General features: G+C 43.6%; 1 protein-coding gene across 1 annotated transcript; it reads right to left on the reverse strand.

Annotated features, from left to right (window-relative positions):
- Positions 1 to 200: 200 nt before the first annotated feature.
- On the reverse strand, positions 201 to 27,413 carry ATP12A (ATPase H+/K+ transporting non-gastric alpha2 subunit). The gene is made up of 23 exons (XM_048215576.2): positions 27,283 to 27,413; positions 26,456 to 26,611; positions 23,384 to 23,443; positions 20,354 to 20,557; positions 19,455 to 19,568; positions 18,127 to 18,261; positions 17,878 to 17,995; positions 17,355 to 17,623; positions 16,515 to 16,713; positions 16,247 to 16,356; positions 14,550 to 14,684; positions 11,220 to 11,412; positions 9,127 to 9,302; positions 8,308 to 8,444; positions 5,638 to 5,788; positions 4,921 to 5,089; positions 4,679 to 4,833; positions 2,994 to 3,117; positions 2,658 to 2,803; positions 2,041 to 2,174; positions 1,784 to 1,885; positions 1,265 to 1,356; positions 201 to 1,179 (listed from the first exon to the last, which is right to left on the reverse strand). The coding sequence occupies exons 1-23, from the start codon at positions 27,289 to 27,291 to the stop codon at positions 1,151 to 1,153; spliced, it is 3,117 nt and encodes a 1,038-aa protein (XP_048071533.2). The 5' UTR covers positions 27,292 to 27,413; the 3' UTR covers positions 201 to 1,150.

Genomic DNA, 27,413 nt, shown 5'->3' on the forward strand with positions numbered 1-27,413 from the left:
TCAGGATACAGAGCAGGAATGATGGTGAGGGGAGTTCAGAAAGTAAATCCTATATTTTTAGACCTTCCATAGAAAAGCAAAATAACCGAAAGATGCAAAAAAAAAAATTGAAAGTGATTTCATCTCATTTTTTTTTGTGGCCAATGCTCTGCATTCTAGAAAAACTCAAATTAATTAAAATACAACAATTAGACTGGGTTTTATAAAACATCTTTTACTTAAAAATGAGGCCTTGTAGGGGCTGTCAACATGATGTATGTGTCACACGTGAATAAAGCGAAGTTAAAGCATGAAACATAACTGTCATAAAATTAGTGTCGGAGAGTGCTTTGCAACTGTTTTATGTGAAATAAATATTACCGTTTTAAACCCCAGTGCTTCTCTATTGAGGTTAAATCCTGGTAAATGAAAACCTCTTTGGGTTGGGAGAGCATTTGGAGCTGGGATGTGCAAAATGAACGTGAAGCTTAGTTTTGCAGTTGGTGGTAGGGGTGGAGGGCAACGTGGGAGGGAGGGAGGGAGGGAGGAGTCCAGCTGGTAGGAGGGAGGGCGCCAAAGGACTGGTGAGGTGGTGAGGGGTGGGATGAGCAGGGATGCAGCTGAGTGACTGGGGACCGTTAAGAAAGATGTCTGAGAGTCAAAATTGAGGTTGTCCACGTTGCTGTGATGTAAACCAGACATCACTTCCACCTCTTGCATATCTTCAGCTGAATTAACCTTTTTTAAGCAAGGTGACTATGAAATTATAAGCTCTCTGGGAATTCACAGAAATCTAGGAAAGTCATTGGACTTTTAATAGGGTATGGAATAGAGGTTTGAGCAATCTTATCTAGCAGGAAGATTTGAGCAGGTGGCTGGATTACCCAAGACTATTTAATGTGAGTGAACTTTATAGACATATAAACATGTCGTTCTTCCCTTGAAATTCACATATTTTTGAATAAGAAGATGGATATAGAGATGCAAATCATATATAAACAGTTGAATCTCTGCTTGAAAGTACCAAACCTCAGTGAGTATCTTTCATATTGTTTTCTGCCTTCTCTTTCTGCATTTTGATAAGTCCCTGCTGCAGCCATCTCCCAGGTGCAGCCAGAAGGTGAAGAATATCCCCAGTGTGCAACTGGGAGGCTTGGGAAGCAAGGTGGCCTTAATAATACATGTTCTTATCCCACCAGCCTGCAGAGGCAGAAAAAAGTTAATGAGAAATCAGGAGTCTGTTGAAGTAGATAAACAGAGTCTCAAAAATCATATTAGTACTCACTTCCAGGGTAGAGTCTGATGAAAAGTTTTCGCACCTCGTCATACACCCAAATCAGAATGGCAAATGGCACAGCCACAAACCAATACTGAGGCCTGGAAGCAGAAGGGAGGACAATAAGTCTGAATGCATCCAAAGAAAGAGCCAAGTCCCTGCCAATGGGCAGAGGGCTTCTTGTTCATTTTCTCAGCCCTACTGGAAAGAACATATCTATTGGGCCATGCAACATAAGACTGGAAAGCTTCTTATTTAAACTGCACTGTGACTGGGAGAAGCAACATCTGCCTTTGAAGTGGCCTATTGGATGAAGGTAGAGATGGGATGGTGAGGTTTAGAAAACCCATTTCCTCTTCTGGGAAAACTAGCTGGTCAAAATCTCTGACTAATATAGAACTAATTTGGTTTTATCTCATTTGAAAGCCTGGAGGGGAAAGAACCCACTGGAATCCTAATGTTTACTTAGGCTACCACTGCTCCGAACAGGGCTGGTTCTTTCCTGCCCACTGTTGAAGGGGAACTCACCGGAGCATCGTGAAACTCAGGGCTGTGACGCTTCCAAGCCCACAGGAGAGGATTAACCCAATGATAATCTGTGAGGCAATCCCCACCCAGATGACTTTATTTCTATAAGAAACATAAAAGCAAACAGATTCTGAATTCACATGGTCATAGGACCACACACCCAGTGCAGTCAAGGCCTCGGGTATCATAGGCCCAACCCTCATCATTCCTGCATCGAAGGCCCAGGGTTGAACTATGAAGTTGGATGTGGGCAGTACCTGAAGAGACCTTGCTGGAAGATGGAATTCCTCCTGGTTTTCCTGATGATTAGATCTGCTATTTGCTGGACCATGATGCCGACAAAGAAAGCTGTATAGCCTGTCCATTCTAAGTATTTCCTCTGGTACTCTGTCTGTCAACAGACAAAAAGGAGACCATGAAGCCCCAGAGGGAAATCTTCAGGAAGATTTTAATGTAGTTCTGTAAAGTTTTATTCTCTCCCCACCTCACCAAGATTGACCCTCCCAAGAGGGTCACCTCCTTGTGTTTGGAAAGAAACGTTTTTTTTCTTTACTTGGTTGAGTAGGGAAAGATGCTAACTTAATTGATTTGGCCCCACTGTGGGTATTGTTGCACTGGTTACTCTTCCATACCAATTGCAAAGCCAATGTAAGAAATTGAGCTTAAGGCATCTAATTCGAGAGAGGAGGCTGAGTTCTGGCAAAGGCCAAACCAATGTAACAAAGGGGCCCACAAGCCATGTTAACTGAGAAAGCTTTCACTTTCTCTGACTCATTAAGGCTGTCCAGGGAAATGCAAGTTCTGCATCAGTCTGGGCAAGGCAGTGAGAGGAAGGGAGAAGCAGGACTTTGAAGGCAGAGCCTCCTTCCCTTACCCACTGCTGTCCGTAGCTGTCTTCCAAGTCATTCACATTGCTATTTTCCCATTCCACCCGGATGTTAATGAGAAAGCTGGGTTTAAAGCCCTCCTGTGCATACACAGTGAAATACACAACAAAAGCTCCCACAGCTTGCATAAGGCCTAAAAGCACAAAAGACATAAGGGCAGAGGTTCCATAAATGACTTCAGAATTGTGCCTGTGCTCACTTTCCTTTCGGTTCCTCCTCCCATCCCAACCCTGCCCCACAAGGAAAAATAGTTTCTGACTGTGACTGGAATGAATTCTCGGGGTGGTCCCTTGTCTGACAGGTCAGCAATGCCTTCATCGTACCAATGTGCAGGTAAGAGTATATGGCAAGTTGATGGTTCACCAGTCTGTCCTTCTTCTTGTGGCGAGGCTTCCTGTTCATAATGTCACTTTCAGCTTTCTCATAAGCCAAGGCAATGGAGGGGACCTAGAGGAGGAGACAGTCCGTGAGGTCTAGCCCTGAAACACTGTGCTGTACCAACAGAGTGATAATGGCAGTAGCATAGCTGGGGGGTGTCAGGGTGGGCAGTGGGGCTGGTAGACTGCGGTGGTGGTGGGGTTATGGAACTGGTCTATCCAGGGTGCAGGCAATGGGGGTTCATTGTTCCTAGAGATTTTATTTATTTATTTATTTATTTATTTATTTATTTATTTATTTATTTATTTTTAAAGATTTTACTTATTTGACAGAGAGAGACAGCCAGTGAGAGAGGGAACACAAGCAGGGGGAGTGGGAGAGGAAGAAGCAGGCTCCCAGAGGAAGAGCCTGATGTGGGGCTCAATCCCAGAACACCGGATCACGCCCTGAGCCAAAGGCAGACGCTCATGACTGTGGTACCCAGGTGCCCCTGTTTCTAGAGAATTTAAAAACAGTTGGCTTTAAAAATCAATCTGCTTTTTTATTACCACCATGTGCTGGCAGTTCTAAAGATGCTAGCTATAAAATACTTTTCCCCTCTGGGGCGGATTCTTCCTACCATCCTCTCCTCCTTAGGCATGCTACCGGATCACACCGGTTCCCTCACAGGTCCTCCCACCTGCAAGGCCTGTTAAAGGTCGGATTGCTGGGCACCACCTCCCACCTCCAGTCTCTCCCAAAGTCTGAGCTGGGGCCAGAGAATCTGCATTGCTAACAAATTCCCAGGTGACGCCTGGACCACACTGCACTGGAGAAGCACTGCAAGTGGAGAAAAAGAAGTGAACTGAAAGAGCCTGGAAAATGATCTGACTGTAAACCATGAGGACCCCAGCTCCCTTCTAAGGCAAAGATATCTTTAGTCTCTTTGCAATGTGTTGATTGCCTGGGTATTGTATAAAACAAGGGGGTAGGAGGAGGCCATTTGCAGCATTCTCATTGTGAATTCAGCTTGCCCCCTGTTGCCTTTTCCCCCTTTGCCTATGTAAGCTGGAGCCATGTGGGTAACTGTTATGATACTTTCTTAAATGGATACATACCAGAAGAGGGGAGGGTTTAGGTGACATTACTGTAGGTCAATGTGAGGCCTGATCAGGTGTTAATACCTGCTACTTCTAACTGTATGTACGTGAGGGGCTTCCAGATCACAGATTCTTTGACTTGACAAGAGGCAGTTGTGGGTTATCACATTGGCCATTGGGCCCCCAGTGTTACAGGGGCTATTTAGTGATAGCTCTATCTTCTCAAAAGGGAAAGGAGGCAGGTGAGCTGAAACCGACCAATGGCATATTTTGGGGAGAGGGTAAAGAACTAGTATCTTGAAAAGCTTTTATAGGAAGTGAAGTGGTTTTAATTTCCAAACATTTGACAGATCTCTCTAGTCCTTTGCTTTGAAGTGTGACTGGTGGACCAGCAGAATTGGCATGTTAGAAATGCAGAACTTCTGGCCCCATCACATTGAATTTTGAGGAGCACTGATTTAGTCCATTCTCCTTGCTCTTGACAGTAATGCCCCTTAAGTTTACATCATCTGGGGCAGTTATCAGATCCTGTTCCCTTTAGTACTACTTACTATGTCTGTGCCCAGGTCGATGAACAAGATAGTAATGGTCCCAATGGGCAGGGGAATCCCAGCAATGATGTAGATCAGAAAAGGGCACAGCTCAGCAATGTTCTTGGTCAGGGTGTAAGCGATAGTCTTCTTTAGGTTGTCGAAGATCAGGCGACCTAGGCAAAGATGTTGCTCTCATAGGACTTGCTTTTGATCCCCCAGATGACCCTTATCTTGGTAAGACCACTTGAGACCTCACTCACCTTCCTCCACCCCTGTGACTATGGATGCAAAGTTGTCATCCAGCAAGATCATGTCAGCTGCATTTTTGGCTGCATCAGAACCTGCTATCCCCATGGCAATCCCAATATCTGCCTTTTTTAGAGCTGGAGAGTCGTTAACGCCATCCCCTGTCACGGCAACAACTGCATTCTATGGGGACACATTAGAAAATGGGAGTCAGCAGATCTAAGGGGTCACAGGTAGGGCAAGATCAACATAGTCTGTCTTTTCTCTGGAGGATGTAGGGCCAACTGGAGCTGAAATGAAGGGCCTGTTTGGGGAAAAAGACAAAGCTGGGAAATCCCAGAAGCAAGACAACAAACTCCAAACAAGATGTGTTCCATAATTAAAACCATTGTGTGTGGCAGGCTAAAGCGGATCTTTTATATCTTGTGTCTTTACACTTTTTCTTCTATATCTTACATTTTCAAATCTTTCTATACGTACGCCTACCACAGGACCAAATGTTTCATTGTCAGAAAGCACTGCATGCAGGAAGATCTTTGAGATCTTTGAGGGTGGAAGGTCAGCTCCCTGAGAGGGTAGAAATGTAAGGTGATGAAGATGGGCAAAGAATTGTCTCTTGAGAGGTTTAAAAAGTGTCATAGCCCTGATCTGGGATCCAGATCTCAGCCCTGCATTTCCCCATAGGACCATGACAGACCTCGAAGGTTCTCTGGGCGCTGCTGTCCACCCACCTGCCTTTGACAGCCCTCCACGATGATCAGTTTCTGCTGGGGGGATGTCCGGGCAAAGACGATCTCTGAGTAGTTGGTTAAGAGCTCATCCAGCTGTTCTGGACTCATGTCCTTCAGCTCCATGCCAGTCACCACTGCAGCTTTAGCGTCCCTAGAAGGGCCAGAAGGAACTGAGTTGGATCTTAGGCGGAAACACTGTTCTGGGCAGGAAGTGGGCTGAAACCTCTTTGACTTTACCTGGAACCCAATATCCTTGACACTAATACTCTAGTGGGATGATAGGGGTTATAAGTTCTCGGGACACTTTGGTCTCCATTTCAAGATAGTAAACTGAGGTGAAATAGGCCATTTTCTGATATCATACAATAGGAATAAGACAAGTAGCTTTTTGCTTGTAGGAATGGGTAGGAACACCTGTGGGGCAATGTTTTACTTAAGGAGTAAAAGGAGGGTAAAAAAACTTTGTGTTCATGTTTTCGGTCCTAAAATTCAGCTTATGCCAAAACACATGGGTAACAATTCTTTGTTGTTGCTTATTTCAGATTTATAATGTCTACTATGCAATGAGCCATGTAGGGAGAAATATTGAGGTCCTCTTTGAGGAAGACTGTTATCTGCTGCTGATGAAAGTAAGGTTCTAGAAACTATTGATTATGCAGATCTGACTGTGTTGTTCCCTGCTAAAACATTTCAGAGGCTTTCCACTCTGCTTAGAGCAGACCCCAGCGTGCCTAACCTGGTCTGTAAGGCCCGCTGCAGCTGCTACTGTTGAGCTTCACCTCCCCTTTGTCTCTCCCCTGTAGCCCGTGGGACTCCCAGCCCTGAGCCCTCCACACCCTCATCACGCTCAGGCATTCACAGGTCTTTCGCCTTTGCCAGGAATGGGCATCTCTCACCTCACTTTCCCTTGGCTAACACTCCACATTTTAGCTTTCAAATCTTAGCTTATACATTCTACTCACAAAACATTGCACGCCTTTTTCTTCATATGTTTGTTTTGAGCTTTTTTAGGTCTGTGTTTTCCTGTTGGTGCTAAATACTGGAATCCTAGCACTTGACTCAAACTATAGGTGTTCCTATGTTCTGGTAAAAAAATATAAACGTAAGATAAGAAGAAAAGGGTTTGTCCTTTCTCCCCACAGCTGCAAAAGTTCAGTTATCGTAGATTGCTGAAAACATTAACAAATTTATCTATCTCATCTCCTATTCAGTTGAGGTGAGTTGCGTGGATATGTGTAATCCTATTATTTTTGGCATTAAGGAGGGCACATGATGTGATGAGCACTGGGTGTTATATACAACTAATGAATCATTGAACATTATTTCAAAAACTAATATGTTGGCTAATTGAATTTAAATAAATAAACAAATAAAACAAATTAAGAAAAGCTCCAAAAAGTTTTTGTTGCTGAATGTTGTTTACACAAAGGAGTGTTGGATTACTCTTTGACTTCAGATATTGTTGTTGTGCCCAGAGGCTATAATTCTGTGTGGTAGTCTTAACTGGTAATTTGTTGCCCTGGTGATAATTTATTAACTGACAGCTCTGTATTCTCATAGGTATAAATGCTTGGGTAAACTAGAAGAGGTTCATTGGTCTCTCCCTTTTCCCTCCATATTCATGAAATTATAATAAAGCCAATGACATTTATTTTTACACTAAGACTTTGGAGTCTTTGATCATTTAAATTGTCAACAGTCCAGGTGACTCTGGACTCCTCCCACTGCTTGAACTCTTGTTCTCTGTGTGTCCTTCACTGTACTTGTCTCATCACAATTAGCTTTTATTTTTCTGTCCCTCTGCCTGGTTGGAAAGCTCCCCAAGGGCAGGGATAGTGTCTGATCTGTTTGCTACTACAGTTCCAGTGTCCAGGACAGTGCCTGGTATATTGTTGGCACTCAGCAATTAATTGTTAAGGGGCACTGAGGTGGCTTAGTTGGTTAAGCATCTGCCTTCAGCTCAGGTCATGATCCCAGAGCCCTGGGATGGAGCCCCACCTTGGGCTTCCTGCTCAGCAGGGAGTCTGCTTCTTTCTGTCCCTCTGCTTGTGCTCACTCTCATTCTCTCAAATAAATAAATAAATAAATAAATAAATAAATAAATAAAATCTTAAAAATAACAGCCAACAAGAAAAAAACAACTGTTGAAAGAATTAATGCATGAGTGAATGAATGGGTGAATGGACTAAAGGACAGACATGATTATAAGAATTAGGAGAGAGAAGGAAAAACTCAGTCTTTCCTCAGGAAGCCTTCATTCTATTTACTACCAAATAAAAAAGAAAAGTGTATGTTCACATAGCTACACATTATGAAGCAACTGAATAAATACTCAAAATAAGCACTAAGGGAGTGCACCAAACACAAAGAGTTCTTAATTTTCCTGATTATACAACTGGATCAATGGCAAGTCATTTCATATAAATTTTGTTTCAGTTTTTCTCACTCTGAAAACTGAAGTTTTCAGATCTACTCCATTGGGTTTTAAAATTTCATATAAGGAATATATCACAGGTAATTTTCATGTACCAACACAGCCTAGCATTACCCTGAGGGAGTGTTTGGCAAAAAGGGGATTTGCTCCAAATAGCACAAATAGCTCTTTAGAGCCAATAAGGATAAGGACTTGGATAAGAACTTTAGTTTCTGCTACATTGGTTCTATACTTACCGCTTGTTAACTTGCTCCACAGCAATGTGGAGGCGTTTTGCAATGTCTTCCACTGTCTCACTGTTGGCTGAAATGATACCCACACTCTTGGCAATAGCTTTGGCTGTGATTGGATGATCACCTGTAACCATGATAACCTAGAACACAAACAATGAGAAAGGCATGTGGACAATGAGAAACTCGGCTGGCCAGACAGTATCACCTACTCTACCATGACCTGGTAGAATGTGATTAGTGATTATGGTGGTTTGCCCTTTTGGGCAGTTCTTGATCCTTAGATCAAAGACAAAACTGTCTCTGAAGAATGCACTGATCTCATTGGATCTATCCTTGCTTCTGAGCTTCTTATATTTCCTTCTCTGATATTAGAAGAGGCCCTTTCCCTTGGATGTTACCTTACTTGTGAAAGGGCTAGTGGATGTGTACTTGAGACAGCCTCATGTTGCTTCAACAGTCTTGATATTAACATGGTAATGGAATTAATATTTTGGCTTTGATAATATGAAGGCAAATGGATTTTGGAGGCTGAAGCTTAAGAATAAGTAATAAAACCTTTTATTGTCTGTCATAGTCTAGGGCAAGATAAAGCCAATTCATGGCATTCTCACTGCAGTTACTATTGTGGTTTGTTCTACACAGACACAACATTTTGCGTTTACTGGGACAGTTACTAGAATCTTAGTATAGTGAAGGTAGAGATAAAAAGGGGCTGAGGGATTATGATATTTATTTGAGACTTAAATACTGACTATCTCCTATGACAAACATTCTTAGACAAAGTAAATGGAGGACTTCTTAAGTCAAGAAAATAACTCCCACCTTGATCCCTGCACTCCGACATTTAGTGACGGCATCAGGTACAGTGGAGCGAGGGGGATCAATCATTGATAAGAGCCCCACAAAACAGAGGTTAGACGTGGGAAAGTTCATGGTGTCTACATCAAATGTATAAGTTTCTGGAAACTTGTCTGCTGGCAGGTAGAGATGGCAGAAACCTGGAATGCACATGAATTTGGGAGTCAATGAGAAATAACAAAAGAAAAGGAGGAACGTTTTCACATACTCCTTTACTATTTTACTAATACTTGAGAGTATACCAGAATCGTTTCGTTCTTTTAATTCCAAAATGCATGCTGTAATTAGGAGGGACATATTTCATCCAGAAGTAATTTACTGTGTCCCCACTAGATTTTCTGGTATGTTCTAGGGATACAGAAACCAAGAGGGGGTGGCCTTTGCTTCTGAAGATGTCTCAGTTTCGTGTGGAGACAGAGACATAAAGAGGTAAAGCATAAAAAAGCATAGTGAGTGTTATAGAGTAGAGCCACCTGGGGAATCAGGAAAGACTTTCCCAAGGAGTTACATGTGAGTTGACTCTTGAGAGGAGTTAGAAGTTTTCCAGGGATGAGGGAGGGTTAGGGATGGGAAGGCCATGTGAGGCAGATAAAACAGCATGTGCTATTGCATACACTGGGGAAAGAATCTGGGACACCAGGGGAACGGTATGAAGCCTGGTCTTTAATCAAGGTAAGTGTGAGAAGAAGGCCATTAGGAATGGAGAACCTTTTGTTACTCAGAAAGTATCTCCTCCTCACAGGTTGAGGTAGAAGGGATTCCTGGGTCTGGTTGGACTCCTAAGATCATGTGACTTTCTCATCAGCTTTTATATCAATTTTATTCTCAGCATGCCCCACTGCCTTACACATTTCAGTAAAGCACTGAGAGAGTCTGAGAGGTCAAACACAAGGTTCCTAGAGCGATTCTTGTCAGATGGGTATCAATCCTGCATTGAAAACACTACCTGGTGCTGTGGGCTATTTAGGCATGCTTAAAGCATTATCACCTCATTTAATTATTTCATTTGTTTTACAAGCTCAAATATCTTTTAGAAACACACATTCCACAGATTCCATCTCTATTGGCAGGAACTTTTATGACGTTTAATGAGCCTTATCATCAACTGTGAACTTCTGTTACCTTGAATTCATATTCTGTAGTTCACGGGTGCCTTTCTGTCAACCCAGATTCTCGTGACAGAACATACCCTGTGATACCACTTAAGTTACCACAATTAAGCTCCTATCAGTGGCTGTATTTCTATGGTTCCTTCCACCACTGACAACCTCTGTCTCTATTCCTGGCAGTATTTTCTCCCTAATAAGCAAGTGAGAAACTTGACATTATTTTAAACTTATTTTTTTCCTCTAACTAGTTGCTAAGTCTTACCAGTTCCGTCTCCATGAAGTCTCTTGTGTCTGACCCCTCCATCATATTCCTAGTGCCTTGGATCAAATTCCCACCCTCTTTTACCTGAATGAGGGCAGTCACCTCCTCCTGAGACCCATGCCTTTCCTCTCCCTGCTGCTGCCAAGAATTAAACTCTGTGATTCTGATCGGTTCACTCACCACAAAGCCTTTTGTGGCTCCCTCTGACTGTGGAATGAAACCCCAGCTCCTCATGCATATCATGCCCTCCAATCTGTCTTTCCTGCCCATTTCCTAGGACTACTCCATCTCATCTACCTGCAACACTCCACACAGACTGGCTCACTCATAATGTGTGCACACACCCCATCCATTTCTAACTCTGGGCTTTGGCCTATGTTGTTACCTCTACTTCAAATATTTTCCCTCACCTCCCTTCAGGAATTGTTGTGCAAGACCCAGTTTAAAAAGTAATTCCTTCCATAAAATCTTCCCAGATTTTTTTTATCTGGAAGCCACCCCACCCTACTGAGTACTACCATACAATATTCTCGTATGTTTGTTTATCTTATTCTTCTTCCTATGATTCATGTGGCTGCCATAGCTACTCAGCTTTATAATAAGCCTGTCTTCTCTTGTGCCCTGACCTGGCACAGAGCCTCACACCCAACAGGTGACAGGTAAGGGTTCTGCCACCAAGAGCTCACCCAGTACGCGTTCCCCCAGGCCTCCCAACTCCATGTATGCTGTGTGGAAGGCCTCGGCTGTGTTCTTGTCCAGAGGCTGCTCCTGGCCGTTGACCATGATGGTGCTGCACTTCTCTAAGATCCTCTCAGGGGCCCCTTTCATCACCATGAGGAAGCGCTTATCATTGGGGTCATCCGTTTTGTGTATGGAGAGCTGGGAAGGAAGGAATTGAGCATGTTATGTTTTCCCTGCCATTGGATAATGACACCATCTTTACTCATAAGGGCCTGAACTAGACAGATCTCTTAGTTAACAACACGGCAAGAAGATTAAAGACATCCGTTTCTCTCATTGGGCTACTTATCCTTGACATAAAAAGGAGTGTTCCCTACAGGCATGTTCTATACTTTTTATTTTGTCGTCAAATAATATGCAGAGATCTAGACTATGTCCAGCTCAGAGTGGCACCCTGAATTTGTATCCAAAGTGAGTAGATCTTATCTTTCAAACAGAAACTAGCTGCTTTAGGGAGGCCAGATGTGGTTGTTGCTCTGTGAAGTCTCGTGTATTGAATTTCCTGGGGTTCCCATGGGGGTCAGGAGACCACGAGCCACCTCTTCTTGCTTTTTGTCTCTACCTCCCTATCAGGGGTAGCAGCCTTTGGGTCCCAAGTTATTCTGAGCTCAGGCAGGCATGAGGGAACTCCAAATCAATCCAGTTTTACTGCCTGGAGGTGAAAGAAAATGGTAGGGATAGAGGAAGTGGACACTCTCACATACAGGCTTTCAGGACTGTTAAGTAACACAGTTTTAATATCGACATCCTCTCACCTACTGGTTCTACTTCCAGATTCATTCTAAAAAGGTAATCAGAAAAAATCTGAAAAAAAAGAAACATATAAAATGGCTAAGTCTTATGGAAGCCGTTGTTATATACCAGGTACTCTTCTAAGTCTTTGAAAGGAATTTCAGGAAGCTGGAGTGTTTGAAAGAGAATAAGACACTAAAAAAACAAACAAACAAAATCTACCATTTTGGGTCCATCAGTTGATTCTAAATCAGTAGTTCTTAGCCTTCTGGATAGCAGAGAGGAGCACAATAAAAAATAAAAAAGTAGAGGGCAAACATAGTGTTTTCTTTTTTTTTTTAATGGCCAAGTAAACACATTAAAAAAAACCCCAACTAACTAACCAAAACCAAACCAAAACCTCCCATCTATTATCACTATCATTTTCTCAAAGATAGGATATTTTAACATCTAAAAAGTAGAAACAATAAACACTTTTATAGTGTGTACTCTTCTAAGTGCTTCACATATTGACTCATTTAATTCTCGAAACTACCCTAAGACTGTGGGTACTATTATTATCACCTTTTACAAGGAAGGAAACTGAGGCACAGAGAGGTTGACTGGCATGAGCAAGGTCATGCCCTAATAAGTGGCTGAGCCAGGATTTGAATTCAAGCTAGTAGGCTCCAGAGTCCCTGCCTTAATCAGGTAGCATATAGAGGATAATCTTTTAAATTAAATACATTCACCCTTATATAAAACTTTATAAAATACTGTCCTAATTTTCCAGTTTGCCACAACCTACTGGCAATATTTTTATGGACCAGTCTCAATTTGTGGATTTGCTATTCTAAAATCAATAAGATACAGACTTTCCACTTTGTTTCATTTGGTTGAATGATACCCCAGAGACCTTCCAAGGTCATAACATTGAAGACTCTTTTTTGAGTGTTGTTCATGTGTAGATAGAAAATGGCACTAAGAGCCTCCAAAGAGGCTCTTTGACCTCTTCTGCAGGAACCCACACAGGTCCTCCTATTTAGTCCCAACTCTGGATAGCCTACTTTCCCCTTCAACATTTAGTACATGAGGCCTCATGGAACCTGCTTTTTCTCATTTCTCACATGATGAGGAAAATAAAATAGATGGGGCCCCAGCATGATTTTGAGTCTTGTTCCTGATTAGAAGACCATTTGATCTACTCCTCAAGAGCACAGACTCCCTGGGTCTGTTTGAATCCTGGCTCTGGTCCTTACTAGCTGTGCAATAATGCTCTGTACCTCAGTTTCCTCATTCCCTACCTTGTAGAGTTGAGAGAATTGAGTTATTCAATACATGTAGAAATTAGCATATAATAACTATCATTACTATTGTTATTTTAGGATCGTTACTCATTCTATTTTCACTTCTGTTTTGAATAAGAGATCTGATTTACTGGCTTTAATATTTTACTTCATACATTTTTTAGTTGTCTATTTGGTTAACTACAATTCTTCATTGGCTTGTTATCCACAAAGATGTTTGCAACACAGTTATTTCCCAATCCTAAATGCCATCCAAACAAAACGTGTGGGTAAACACCAGAAACTTTTGCACAAACATGGTTATCTTATTTATATACTTTCCTGTTATGCAAAGTGCAAGTCACAAGGCCCTGCTCTCAGCTTTGGAGTCTATGGGAAGTCTCACCTGCAGCAGTCAACTGGTCTACAAACTATCATTTTTCCCACCCTGAGGAGGATGGAGCTAGCTGACCATTGGCCAGCCTGGAATGGGGGAAGACAGATAGGCAATGATGGCCATTTTCTTCCTGAGCAATGTGTAGAAAAGAGGTCCCTGTCAACTGCATATGGGACAGAACTGGAAAGCAACGTGGCTGGTAACAGTCATCTGAGAGACTATTCATTGGTCTTCACAAAGGGCAAGGTTTACTCACAAGGCTCAAGCTAAACTGTTCTGCTTCTGTATTGTGGTAGACAAAGCATGGCTTTGGGAGTTGAAAATATATGTGAAAATTGGTTGCGCACTTAGATGCTTGGGAACTCTGGTCACATCAACATTTCCTAAGGGCCTGTTTCCTCACCTAGAAATTGAGAATAATTAGTCCTACCTCAGGCTTATAGTAAGGATTAAATGAGAGAATGTATGTAAAGTGCCAGATACAGATTAGGGAATAGTAAATGTTAATTCTCCTCATTGACCCACTTTTCATTTATCCTTTAGGATGTGGCTTTTGCCCCTCACCCATGCAAAAGTTACCTGGTGGGGATGGAGGTGGCATGTGTGGGGGTGGGGCGGGGGGTTGTAATGTAGATCGGTCATTCATGGGAACGGCAGGCACTGACAAGATCATCACTGTTGTTTTTTCTCTACGTACCTGGCAAAGGAAAGAGGCCAGCAAGGGAAACCTGTTCTCGGCTTAGCAGATGCCCAGGCCCTGCATCCCTGACGGCTATTTTTGAAGTCAAATGTCATTCAAAATACATACTAACCAAAGGACACTTACAGGTAGAAACGCCATTCTTGTGATAACAAAGATTCAGTTGTGAGGGAAAACTCACCTGAAATTTGTTGGTCGAGTTAAAAGGGATTTCAGCTACTTTGTGGTTTCTTTTTCTAATTTCCATCACATCACCCAAAATGACCTCTGAAAACTTCAAAAGAGCAGTTTCTGAGGCATCTCCAACCACAACTCTCTGAGAATCAAGAGATGACAAATATTTGTAGCACATCATCTGGTTTTTTTGTGATTATTTTCAGTGAGCCAGCAGACGGCCTGACTAAGCTCAGTATCTAACAAACGACTGCGCTGCAACGAGCCATTGACCAAACCATGGTGGAGGTGTTAAACTGAACGGTGCTGCTTACTGGCATTAGGGAAATTCAAACAGAGCTCTGTGAGATCTGGAGGGTTGCATGAAAAAACCAGCTAAGAGCTAGTCTTGAAAGATGGGTGGGTAACTAACAAAGGAACGGAAGAAAGCCTTCTGGAAATCAGAATGCCATGAATGACGGCATGAAGTGGAAGAGTTCCATTGGAAGTGCTGGACATACAGATGGATATGCAGGATGCAGAGAGATACAGAAGGCCCTGAAAGGCAGGCAAGATCCAAAACTCGAGCAGCAGAAAACAGATGCATGGAAAGTTTTTGAGCAAAGTTAGGTGAAGCAGTTCATCTAATGAAGTATTTAAGGAAAACTACTGGTATGCAAGAAAGACTGGGGGGAGGGAAAAACTGGAATCATGAAGGCCAATCAAGAGGTTGGTATAATTAGATGTAAGATACTGGCAATAACTGAATAGTAAAATCATATATTTTTGAAGCAAGAATAATAGGACTTGGTGATTCACTAGATATGAGGAACGAAGAAAGTTAAAGATGACTGCCGAAAGTTTTGGACTGTATGGTAAGTTAAAATGGTTATGTCATAGAAAAATAGAAAAGGGACAAGATAATGATTCAGAGCCAGGTTGGGTACAGGTGGAAGGTGGCAAGTATAATTTGTTGAGAGTCTAACATGTGGGAATACACAGCTAATTGGAGATAAAGCATGGAGTTTGGGTGAAAAATCAGAACTGGAAATAAGAATTTGAAAGATGGACAGAAAAGTGATGGGCCAAGAAGAGAATCGATGAGCTGTCTGACAAAGAAAGAAAACCAACCAAACAAAAAGTATTAGAAAGAGAAAGAGTCAATGAAGGAAATAGAGGGCAAATAGAAAAGCCAGGAGAAGATAGATTCGGTGACTCACTCAGAAGGAGAGGAGGGGGAAGAGGAGAGAGGAAGGGGTGGAGGAAGGGGGAGAAAGAAGAGAAGTTTGTTTTTGTATATTTCAACCTTCCAGGGCCCCTTAGCACTGCATTGTCTGCCAAGAGGAATATGTTCTAAGGTCAATCCTTCTATTTCCTTCCAAATATATTTTAAACTTCAGTGAATGGCATTTCTGTAATAAAGAAACTTTGATTATATCTACTTAGCTTGTAAAGGAAAGTAACTTAAAGGTACATTCATTTTCAGGAATGAGACAGAATTTTCAATAGACCTAAATCAATGTTCTGAGGACTTTTAGACATCTCTGTGATTTCTCAAAGCAAGTTAGGGTGAAGAAAATTTTCTGCAGGTCTTGCGAGTCAGACTTGCTCTTACTAGTACAAACTTTACTCAGTGGGAGAGATTTAAATGAAACACCAAGTCAGAACAGAGAAAGTGACTTCAAACTGGCTGTGATTTAAGACCGAGTGGCACTGAAGCTTTACCTTCATGATGGGGACACTTTCTTGTCCTGGTCTGAACTCAGCTCTGTTACACAGTGTTATTATCTTTGATAAGGAGGCCCAGGTTCCAGAGCTTTGATCAAAGACTTGGTCTGGAAAACAGAACAGAAGATGCTGTGGGTGCTGGACCTAATATCAATACTATTCAACCAATTCTCTGAGACTGCACACCAATGCTGCCATGTTCTGCTTGGCCCCCTCCGCTCGAGTTCACAGCTTTGGGCCACACTGACTGTTCCAAAAAACTTACTTGAATGGTCTTCACTGGTGTCAGCTATGAAGATCTGATTGTCGAACCACAGATGGGCCACAGTCATCCTGTTCTGGGTCAGAGTCCCAGTCTTGTCTGAGCAAATGATAGAGGTGGAGCCGAGGGTCTCCACTGCTTCTAGGTTCTTCACCAGGCAGTTCTTTTTGGCCATCCGTTTAGCTGTTAGTGATAGAGTCACCTAGACAGGAGAAAGAGAGGAAGAGAGGAAGAAGCTCTGAGAAAAACCATTACTTTGAACTCAGGCTCCATAACATAGAAGCAGTTGGAGCTGAGCGGTTTCAGGACAGAGGTATAGTTAAAGATGCCGCAAAGCTGACCCAGTGGCTGATAAACCACATAAAGCCCTATGTATATGCCATAATCCTTTTATTAAATGTAGGAGGTAAACAATGTGCCTAAATTCCTCAGTTGTAGAAGTTGCCAAGGATTCTTTTTTCTTTTTAAGAAATGTGAAAATGTAGAGAATGCATCAGCCTTCCTAAAAACCTGTAAGTGGTGGTTTGCATCTTTCTTATCCAGATCTTTTTTTTTTTTTTTGTCTTATCTAGCTCTTAAGGAGAAGGATAATATGCAATTTGCAGATAGGGCTCCTAAAAATGAAAATATAAAGTTTTCTAGGACAGTGTTAAAAATGTTAACAATACCACAATTACATTTGTCTCTCTAAGAAACAATCTATTGAGGATGTCACATGGTATCCCCTGACAGGGAGGGAGTGTCGCTCTGAAGATGGAGTATATAGTGGGACCACACTGAGCACAGCAGAATGTCATGTGTTAACAGGGTCAGGGGACAGCCCACCGAGCAGTAAGGACTCACAGTGACAGTGGCCAGGAGACCCTCAGGCACATTGGCCACAATGATGCCAATGAGGAAGATGATGGAGTCCAGGACCTCATACTTCAGGGACACTGCGATGATGAAGAAAAGGATGCCGATGGAGACGGCCACTCCTGCCACTATATGAACAAAATGCTGGATCTCAATGGCAATGGGTGTCTTCTCATTTCCGACTCCTGAAGCCAGTGAGGCGATCTGACCAATGATGGTGCGGTCGCCCGTGTTGATGACCATGCCAGTCGCTGTGCCTACAGGTGAAGTAGACATTTTATTCTGGGGATCCTTAGCTATGATGGGACCACAGCCTGCTTATAGTCCTTTCTTTGCTGGTTTACATGATCAATCAGCACACAACATTACAAAGTTCTCTGGGCTTTTCAGTTCCATGTTTTGTCCTTGAAAAGCTTTGTAGCAAGGGATGGTAAAGAGACAAAAGCATAAAGCCTGAGGGGGAGAGGTGATATGGGTGGGGCATGCAGTTGTGGGAACCAGCTGGACTTACCTTCCAGACAGGTTGTAGAATAGAAGCCAATGTTCTTTGTTTCCAGGGGACTGTCATGGGTAAACTCAGAGGAACGGGGCTGGGGTTCAGATTCTCCAGTAAGAGATGAGTTATCCACCTAGAAGAAATTTTGAAAGAAGTTTAAAACTAGGCATCTTGTTCCCTGCCCCAGTCACACTGAGATCTATAAAGACAACAGAATGGCAGCTAGTAATCAGCGTGATCTTTGGGGTGCCCCATGACGCTTACCTTACAGCCCTGAACAGACAACAACCTGACATCTGCAGGGATCCGGTCTCCTCCTCTAATCTCCACTATGTCCCCCACCACCAGCTGCTCTGCAGGGATTGTCTTCTTCTCTGAATCTCGAATAACAAGAGCTTGCTACAAAAGAAAACAGTGACAGGTGCCTCAGATCCTGGAATGATGCCAACTCTCCTCCATCTGCATCTCCCCACATCTCTGGAATGGAGGCACTGGAGGGCATAGCTGTCAGAATGGCAAAAATGCAACAAAATACTTTTACTTGGGTTCTGAAGACACTAACAACTATCTTTTCTTGAGAAGGAACTCTTAGAGATATTTTTGGAACCAGAAAACACTACTGTGGGAAGATACAGCAACTGACAGCCCCAAGCATGACAGAGAAAGGGACGATTAAGGATGAATGATCTTGGGGCGCCTGGGTGGCTCAGTCATTAAGTGTCTGCCTTCGGCTCAGGGCGTGATCCCGGCATTCTGGGTCAAGCCCCACATCAGGCTCCTCTGCTGGGAGCCTGCTTCTTCCTCTCCCACTCCCCCTGCTTGTGTTCCCTCTCTCGCTGGCTATCTGTCTCTGTCAAATAAATAAATAAAAATCTTTAAAAAAAAAAGGATGAATGATCTTGGCTGGGATGTCCAGAAGAACCCTGATGGCTGAGCCAAAGGGTTTAATACTCTTGCTCAGGTCAGGAAGACTTTAATGGAGTGGGAGGCAGATCTCCCACTTCTTAGCATGGACTATTTCATCCAGAACCTTCCCCAGCTGGCAGCTCCGTGGGCCAGGAGCAGTGTGATTTTCTCACTGTGCTGATAGTGGAGTGTGGTCTCCCTAGAGAACTCCTAACATGGGGTCCTGTGGGAAGACAGGAGCAGTGGGCCTCCCTCACTGAGAGCAGTTTGGGGCCACTGGCAAAGAGACTCCAAAATGGGAGCAAAAATGGTCACAGATAAAGAATTGCAGGGTGACCTCCTTGGCTATCAGGGAACATTCCCGAACTTCTACAACTCACTCTTGGAAGCACCTGAATTACTTTTGTTTGAACAGTTCACCAAAGCTCAAGAGCAGTAATAGAAGGTGTGTGATGACTGATGTTTCTGTCCTATTTCACTCTTGACTAAGCATCTTCCTGTATCTTACTTCCCTGATTATCTCAAAACTGTGTGTAGAAATGGGCTTCAGAAGGATTGCCTAAGACTTCTCAGACAGTAAATGGTGGAGCATAGACCCTCTGCCTCACAGGCCCCACTCTCCTCCTTATCTGATGCTTCCTCATCTGAAGTCATATGGAGACCAGAGAGGGATGGCTGCCACTCACCTGCGGGATCATCTTATTGAAGGTAGCCATGATATTGGTGCTTTTTGCCTCTTGGTAGTAAGCAAAGATCCCTGTTAAAATAACGACCAAGGCAAGCACACAGCCCAAGTATACCTGGGTAAGAAGAAGAAGCATCAATCAGAAGAAAGGCATCAGGAATGAGCCAGGTCCTAGGGCTAGAGCTCTCCATGGGAAGGTGAGAGACATGGCAGTGGTATTCTGGTGTCATTTACAGGTCACAAAATTTACCCATTTAAAGTGTATAATTCAATGATTTTTGATGAATTTATACAATTTTGCAACGATCACCACAATCCAGTTTTAGGACATTTCCATCATCCCAATAAGACCACTACTGCCCAGTGGCAGTCATTTCCCACTCCCATCCCCAGCCCTGGCCACCTCTGATCTGCTTTCTGTCTCTAGGGTGTGCCTGTTCTGGACATTTCATATCGATGGAATCATACAGTCGGTGGGCTTTTGCATCTAGTTTCTTTCTCTTAGCATCATGCTGGCCAGTTCAGTTTTCTGGTTTTGGTACTGTTATCAGCAGGCATAGATGCTCCCCATGTTAGAGGGACACACTTAGCTTTGAGGGGAGAGAACCTTAAAGTATTTCACATGTACATAGATCTCCCCCCCCCACCTTAGGAACTTATAGTGTGTGTGTGTGTGTCTCTCTCTCTTTAAAATTCATGCTCATTGTGCCTTTGAGACATCAGGAAGTCAGCTATAATTTGTATTTTACAGCTGGCAAAGTTATTGATTTTCCCAAACCTGCACAGTGATTGATCAGTGTAGACTCCTGATTGTAGCCCACTGCTCTGCCCACTAATGGCCTTACTTTATGGTTGTTTTCCCATTACTAGTTTAGCAAACCCTGGAAGGAGAGTCCTTACATTGTCTAGGGATGCGGATGTATTCATGGAGTACTGGATCCCATATGCAATACAGCACAGGACAGCTCCTATCCACAGAAGAAGGGAGAACCCCCCCACCATCTGCTTGAGGAACTTGATGATCTCCGGTGTTTCCTTGGGAGGAGTGAGGGCATTGGGCCCATTATGAGCCAGGAGCTCAGCAGCTTGGGTGCTGGAGAGACCCTGAAAAAGTCAGACAAAAACAAATAGGAATTAGACATTTCTCTTCCTTCAGATTGGATGTCATTTTTCTGCAGGTTGTGGGTAGAAGTTACCATGCCCAAGAAGGGCCTGGAAAAAGTGGATGATGCCTGACCCTCCCCAACTCTCATTTTTTTAAAAAGAATATTTAATATTAATGCTTAATATAAGCCAGCAATATGCTCTGTTTATTTGCTTATTTACTCTTCAAAATAACCCTCTGAAGGTGCAATTATTATCCTCATTTTACAGATGTGGAATTTGAGGCACATGGAGGTTAAATCATCCAGCTAGTAAACGGGACCAGGCAACCTGGTTCCAGAGCCACTATATTACATTCTGCTAAAGCATTTTAGTTTCTTCGAGATTTATTCAGAGATAGGAGTAACTTGACTGAGGAGGATTTGAAATACAAAAGCTAATCACCAAGGTTAAGGGCAATGGGGTAACTATCCAGAAAATATTCTCTATCCTGGAACTTCTAATATTGCACTGGCTAATTTTTCATCCATAAGTCTGGTGTCTTTCTGCTTTTCTCTATATCCACCCCAGGTTCTAAGTTCTTGCTCATCTTAAGAGTTATAAATTCTGCCAAACCCTGAAGCCCACATGTGTGGTCACTTCTTGCCAGAAGCCCTCCTTGGTAAGCATGCCTTCCACACGTTGTACAAAGGCCCCTCCAGCCCCCTTGAAATCCTGTATTGTGACTCATAAGGTTTTTTTCCTCATGAACTATACTTTATGGAGAAAGTCTTGTCATTACTTTTTCTTCCTAGTCATGTCGTAAGCTACTTAAAGGGACAGCTTAAACACTATCCTTGGGGCACCTGGGTGGCTTACTTGGTTAAGCGTCCTACTCTTGATTTCAGCTCAGGTCATGATCTCAGGGTTGTGAGACTGACCCCATGTTGGGCTCCATGCTCAGTGCCAAGTCAGCTTAAGAGCCTTTCCCTCTGCCCCTCCCCCCACTCATGCGTGCTTTCTCTCTAAAATAAGTAAAATAAATCTTTAATTAAAAAAAAAAGACTCTGGGATGCCTGGGTGGCTTAGTCGGTTAAGTGCCTGTGCTTGGCTCAGGTCATGGTCCCAGGGTCCTGGGATCAAGTCCTGCAATGGGCTCCTTACTCAGTGGGGAGCCTGCTTCTCCCTCTGCCTGCCACTCTCTTGCTTGTGCTCTCTCTCTGACAAATAAATAAATAAAACATTTTTTAAAAAATAGACTCTATCCTTGTTGATGTTTGTGTCCTTTATAGGGTGTCCTGCTTGTTCTGTAATAGAGGCTCAAATATTTGCTGAATAACTGGATTTGAAGTCACTAACTTGTAGTCACAATAAAATTCATCACTGTCTCCTTCCTATTGTTTTCTCTAATCTCTCAGCCCCATGTCCTGCCATGGCCCTACTGACCACCTGACCAAATCTCCTCCTCCTCCTGCTTCTCTACCTTGGTAACTGGCATATGGGATTTGTTCAAATACTCCAGTGAAACAAAATCCAACCAATTATGTCTCTGAAACCCTCTGGAATTTGTCCCCTTCCCTTCCCATCCTACTGTTACTGCTTTGTTTCAGTTCCTCGTTTTATATTCCTGGGTTATTGTAGCATTGTTCTAGACCCTTCCATCTCCCACTTAAAAAAAAGTCTATCTACCTACCTACCTGTATCTGTATATATCTTCCACCAGAATTACCTTCTGAAAGTCAATCTTATTTAAATCACTTCCCTGTTTAGAAATTGTGTATAACTAATATAGTCCTTATTCCTTAGTTTAATATGGAAGTGCTTGATGGTTTCACCCAAATTACCTCTCCTTGGTCTCATTTTCTACCCCTTCTCTCCCCTTTCCACACACATTAACTCCCAGAATCCCCAGACTACTTTCCAAACATACTCTGTCCTCTCCAGTCTCCTGGGTACTCTGCTAACTTAAACCCAAATTCTCCTATGTCCTGAATCAGACAGTGCACCATCCAGGGAGCCCATTCTGGTTCCTCTGGTCAGAATCTGTCGCTCACTCAGCATACCATTTAGACCTCTCTTTGCCATCTAAGTTGAACAGACCGGATGCTATGATACTCTCTTATATACCTACCTCCCCTCCTGAACTGCTTACTCCTTAAGAGCAGGGATCACCTGTCCCTCTTTGGCCCTCTCACTGCTAGTCTTACGTGTTGCACATAGTAGGTCTTTTTGTTAACCTGAACAGATGTATCCAAATCTCCTGATGTCAAGACACCAAAACTTTTGAAATTTAATTTGAGTTTGAATTCATACAAGGAAACAGTCCTTCTGTGGTGGGGGAATTTGCCACATGCCTGAGAGCACACCAGTGTTTCCTGGAGTCATTGTTCCTTCTCAGAGGAAGAGGCGGACGAGGAGGGCTGTTAAGACTATCACTCTGGATGGTTGCTTTTTAACACTGGTTTTCCCCATTCTTTGATAAGACCATTATACTTCCTGGACATAGCAATTAAAAGCAACCTCTGACCATGACCATAAGGAAGTGTCCGAGCCTTTCTGGGGATACTACAGCTTTCCTGCAGTTACAATCAAAAGAAATGTTTATAGCCAGACGTCCAACTCAGCAGAAAGGCTTGACTCTGGGCCTTGGTTCAGACACACCAGCTTTTGAGGTTAACCAGCCCTCTTTCACATGCTGGGCGTGTGGGTGACTGGCATTCTCAAAGATGCTGCTTTATCCTAAAGAGGCCACCTACTTTTCCATACACCTTAAGAACACAGCTTTGTACAGTCCTTTGCATAGTCCCAGGGTTTCTCTTCCCAATCCCCAATCCCTTGATGACTTACTGTAATGATGTTTGTACCATATTTCTTTTCCAGTTCCTTAATGCTGAGTTTGTGGTCATCCTGAAGTCCATGAAAGGAAGAAGAGAGTACATTAATAATTCCAAAATACTCAAACCCTAAGCTTTGACCAGCCCACAAAAACAGAGAAGCACTGATGATAGGAGGGGCCAGGGCATGAGGGAGAGAACAAGAAAACCCTCGGTGCCAGGTGGTTATTGCATCTAAGGAAGAGAGGGTCTTGCTACAGGAGAGGCTTGCTCTTCTGATTCACCAGCCAGGGGATTTTCTGGCCATCCCTTGAGTTCAGACTTAATTTGTCATTTACCACATATTAGCTGTCTTTAGTTTTTATGAACAAAGCAATGCATTTCATCTCAATCTGATCTCCAGCACATGCAAGTTCTAGCATATCTGTCTGCTTTCTGGGTACTAGTGATCTAGATACTTAATTCAGACCTGAGTTCTGGGATTAGTTGAGGGTGACGAGCAATACCAAACCAGACCAGACCCATCTGACAATTCCTTACCCATGGAGCCCTCATTGGGCAGGTAGTCTCTGGTAGAGAGAAGCAAGCCTTTGCTTAATCAAGTACTTGAGACTCGGGGAGCTCACTTGTTAGAGAAGCCCTGCAGATCTAAAACTGCCAAATAAGCACCAATATGACCCACACTTGCCAATTTTGTTATAGAATCATTAGACTAAAGCAGAGTTTCTCAACCTTGGCATTATTGACATTTGGGCCAATAGCTCTTTGTTGGGGGGGGGGGCTCCTACCCACTAGTACCCTCCCTGAAGTTGTGATAACCAGAAATGTCTCCAGACCTCACTAAATGTGGCATGGGAGGCAAATTCCTTCTGTCCTGACCCTTGAGAGCCATTGGACTACAGGATTAGAAGCCTCTTCCTGTCTCGGAAAACCCAGGGGTAAGTAAGTCTTCTTTATCCCACCTAGAAAACCTAGCACTCAGGATTCTTTAAGCTCTGATCATCTGAAACGAAGATTTATACTGTGATGGGTATTAGAACCATCTTTTCTTAAGTATATGCAAAAACAAGTTACCTGTTGTGTTAAGAAATTAGATTTTCCAATTAAAAGTTATTTTGTCCTCTCCTCAGCCAGATTCGGCTTTATTCATTTAGTCACTCTACCAATATTGATTGACAGATATTGCTAGGGATTCAAAGGATTAAGATATAGTTCTGTGCACAGTGGCTAAATTCTGGGCAGATACAAATAACAGGTGATTAGAGCCACTGTTTGCATGGATGGACCTCAGACTTGAAGGGACCTGTATGGTGAGGCAGAATGAGGCAGAATATCTTTCCTTCTCTAGCCCTGGCTTTGGCGACCAGAGCATGGGGGACGGGCAGGAGGCATGGTTGGCGCTTGTGGCGCGCTCTGCTGGCCAGCACTAGAATAGCTCAGGGCACCACCCTGTGGCTCAGCCTGTTTATTCAGCAGCCAGGGATACTTTCAAGGGATACCTTCTTGTCAAGGTTCTAACGTGCCAGAGGGCATCCCAGTATGCAGTCACAAATTAAATTATAGGATTCTCATGAGAATGTTGGGAAAGAAAAAGAAAAGATTCCTCTCTCAGCCAGGAAGCAGGGGAACCCTAGCTAACACTATGAAAATTATCTTTCTGTATTATACATCTTCATAAAATGCTCAAAGAAGCATTGTTCATAATACAGGCATATGATAGAATGGATATATATTCATGTTATAAGTAGCAATTTCAAGGAAGACTAGATATGTCTTCAATCCTCAATGTAGGAGATACATAGGAAATAAGAATGACTATTATCTGGTGCTGTGATAAGTCTTTCTCCTGCTTTATTTCATTTAACCTTAACAACTCCAACAGGTAGGCACTGTTTTTAATTCCTATTTTTCGAAATAGGAACTGAATGCCAATCAAACTGGGATCTGAATTCAGGTCAGTCCAATTTCAGGGCTGTGTTCTAAAATGTCTGTCAGAACATAACACGGGGAAATGCCTAGCGGTGTGCTGCTAAATGTTTAACAAGCTCTCCAGGAAAAATAAATAAAAAACTCTGATTTGTAGCGTTTACCGATTTCTCACTATAGCCAAATTCCAAGCTGCTAACCCAATGTCAGTCAACTGACCAAATCCCTGAATATTTAACAATGGGCTCTCTAGCCCACAAGAACTCACACCACTTACTGTCTGCTCCAACAGTAACAGTTTTAAAGTCTGCAATGAACTACAGGGACAATCCCGTAAAACTTCAAGCTTGGTGTAGAAGTTTCCCCCTTGACATTCCTGAAACATAACCTGTCACATTTCAGTTCTGAGGTGGATCTTGCCCATGGTGCCCAGCTTTAGGAACTCCAAAGTTCTTCTCTAACAGGAATAATATTATGCTTCCATAAATTACAAAATTACTAATTATAAGTTTTAATTTAATTATAAATTGCATAAATCACAAAATATTTTTACTCTTTTCTCACTTTCCCCCCTCACCCATGCAAATTGTTTATTTTCCACTTTACAGAAAGAAAATGGAGCTTCACTGAAGCTAGGTAGTTTGCTCCCAGTTACCAATCACTGAAGGGGAACTTAATTGAGCCTAAGGTCCTCTGAATCCAAGCCCGATATTCTTACCAGTGAAATTATTCTTTCTCATGAGGCATACCTAGCCAGAAACCTAGTAAGGTTTAGTGGTTTTATTTTCCTCCTGCATGGTTCCAGCTCCAATAGTTTTACCTTACCAGCTAGAAACTGGCAGTTGGTTACCCTCAGTGAAGCAGCTAGGAAGGAGAGAGGTCTGGGCTGTGCCTGTGGGGACTGCAATCAGAGGCTCTTCCCTCAGAGTTCTACCTGGGAGTGCCTACAACCAGAATGCAGGAATCCTGCAGAAGGCCTGACCCCTGGGCAGATATTATCACACCACTTATTTTAAACAAGGATACAAATCGCATGGGGATTTTCAAATCCTTGGGACCGATCTTTCTTTTGTTAAGAGGTAGGTTACAGGGGCAAGTTCTCAAGGGGGAGGGGCAGCACTCAGTGGACCCATTCAGCTTAAGGACCAAATCAACTGACCAGATCCAGTTCTTTGGTAAGCTCCTCCTTATGGTGATTCTTTCTGGTTTCGAAGCAGTTCTTCAGGCCTCTGTACTTCTCCTTGCCACTCCCCTTGTCTGTTTGTTGGAGGTCTTTCGTGCCACTGAGCTCCACAGAGTAAATTTGCAGTGTTTTCTGAGAGGAAAGCACAGGTACAATATTGGTCCAAGATGCGTTTTCTGAAGAGGTGTGGAGCGCTTCTCTCTGTGGGTCAGGGACCTACAGGGAAGGGAGCCCCCCCCCTTCATTGTCTCCTCTAGAGAGAGTAAGGCGCACAATGTGGAGAGGTTCTCTCTCGCCCACCTTCAAAGAGCAACTCCCAGGCCCTTTCTCTCCTTTCTTCTCCTCCAGTGTAGAGGGAAGGATGGATGGCACAGCCCTGCTGGCATCTCCTCGGGGTGACCCCACCCTGGGGTTGGGGAAGGTGGGAAGTTACTTCCTCCAATTCGAGACAAGACCCCTCCAAGCCCCAGGGTCTCCCTAGTACCTTGCTCCCCACAGGACACACAGGCGTGTGTCCCGCTTCTTCGGTGGGGCTTGCCCACTGAATCTCAGTCCCGGACAGAGCGGGCTTTACAGACCACAGCGCAGCCCTAAAACCCGCCACATCGGAGTGGGCCTAGGACCCCTAGGGCCCCTTCCTACAGCTTTTGGATTCCGGTCTTCACCCCAGCCAGCTGCGGGAAGGGAGAGGAGCCGTGCAGAGGTCAGGAGCGCAGAATAAAGACAGCCACTCCTTCTTCTTTCCCCTCGTCTTCCACCCGCTCTGCACTGGTCCAGGGCCGGCGCGGGACGCCCGCACGCACCTTGGTCATGGCGTGGATGGTGGTGCCGCCGGTAGGCGGGCTCGGGGTCCGGGCTCTGGCGGTGGCCGCGGGCACAAGGCGGGGGTCCGGTCGGACGGCGGTGGCGAGAGGCGGCGGCGCGAACCCCAAGC

The sequence above is a fragment of the Ursus arctos genome, unplaced genomic scaffold (assembly GCF_023065955.2).
Source record: "Ursus arctos isolate Adak ecotype North America unplaced genomic scaffold, UrsArc2.0 scaffold_10, whole genome shotgun sequence".
Lineage (NCBI taxonomy): Eukaryota > Metazoa > Chordata > Mammalia > Carnivora > Ursidae > Ursus > Ursus arctos.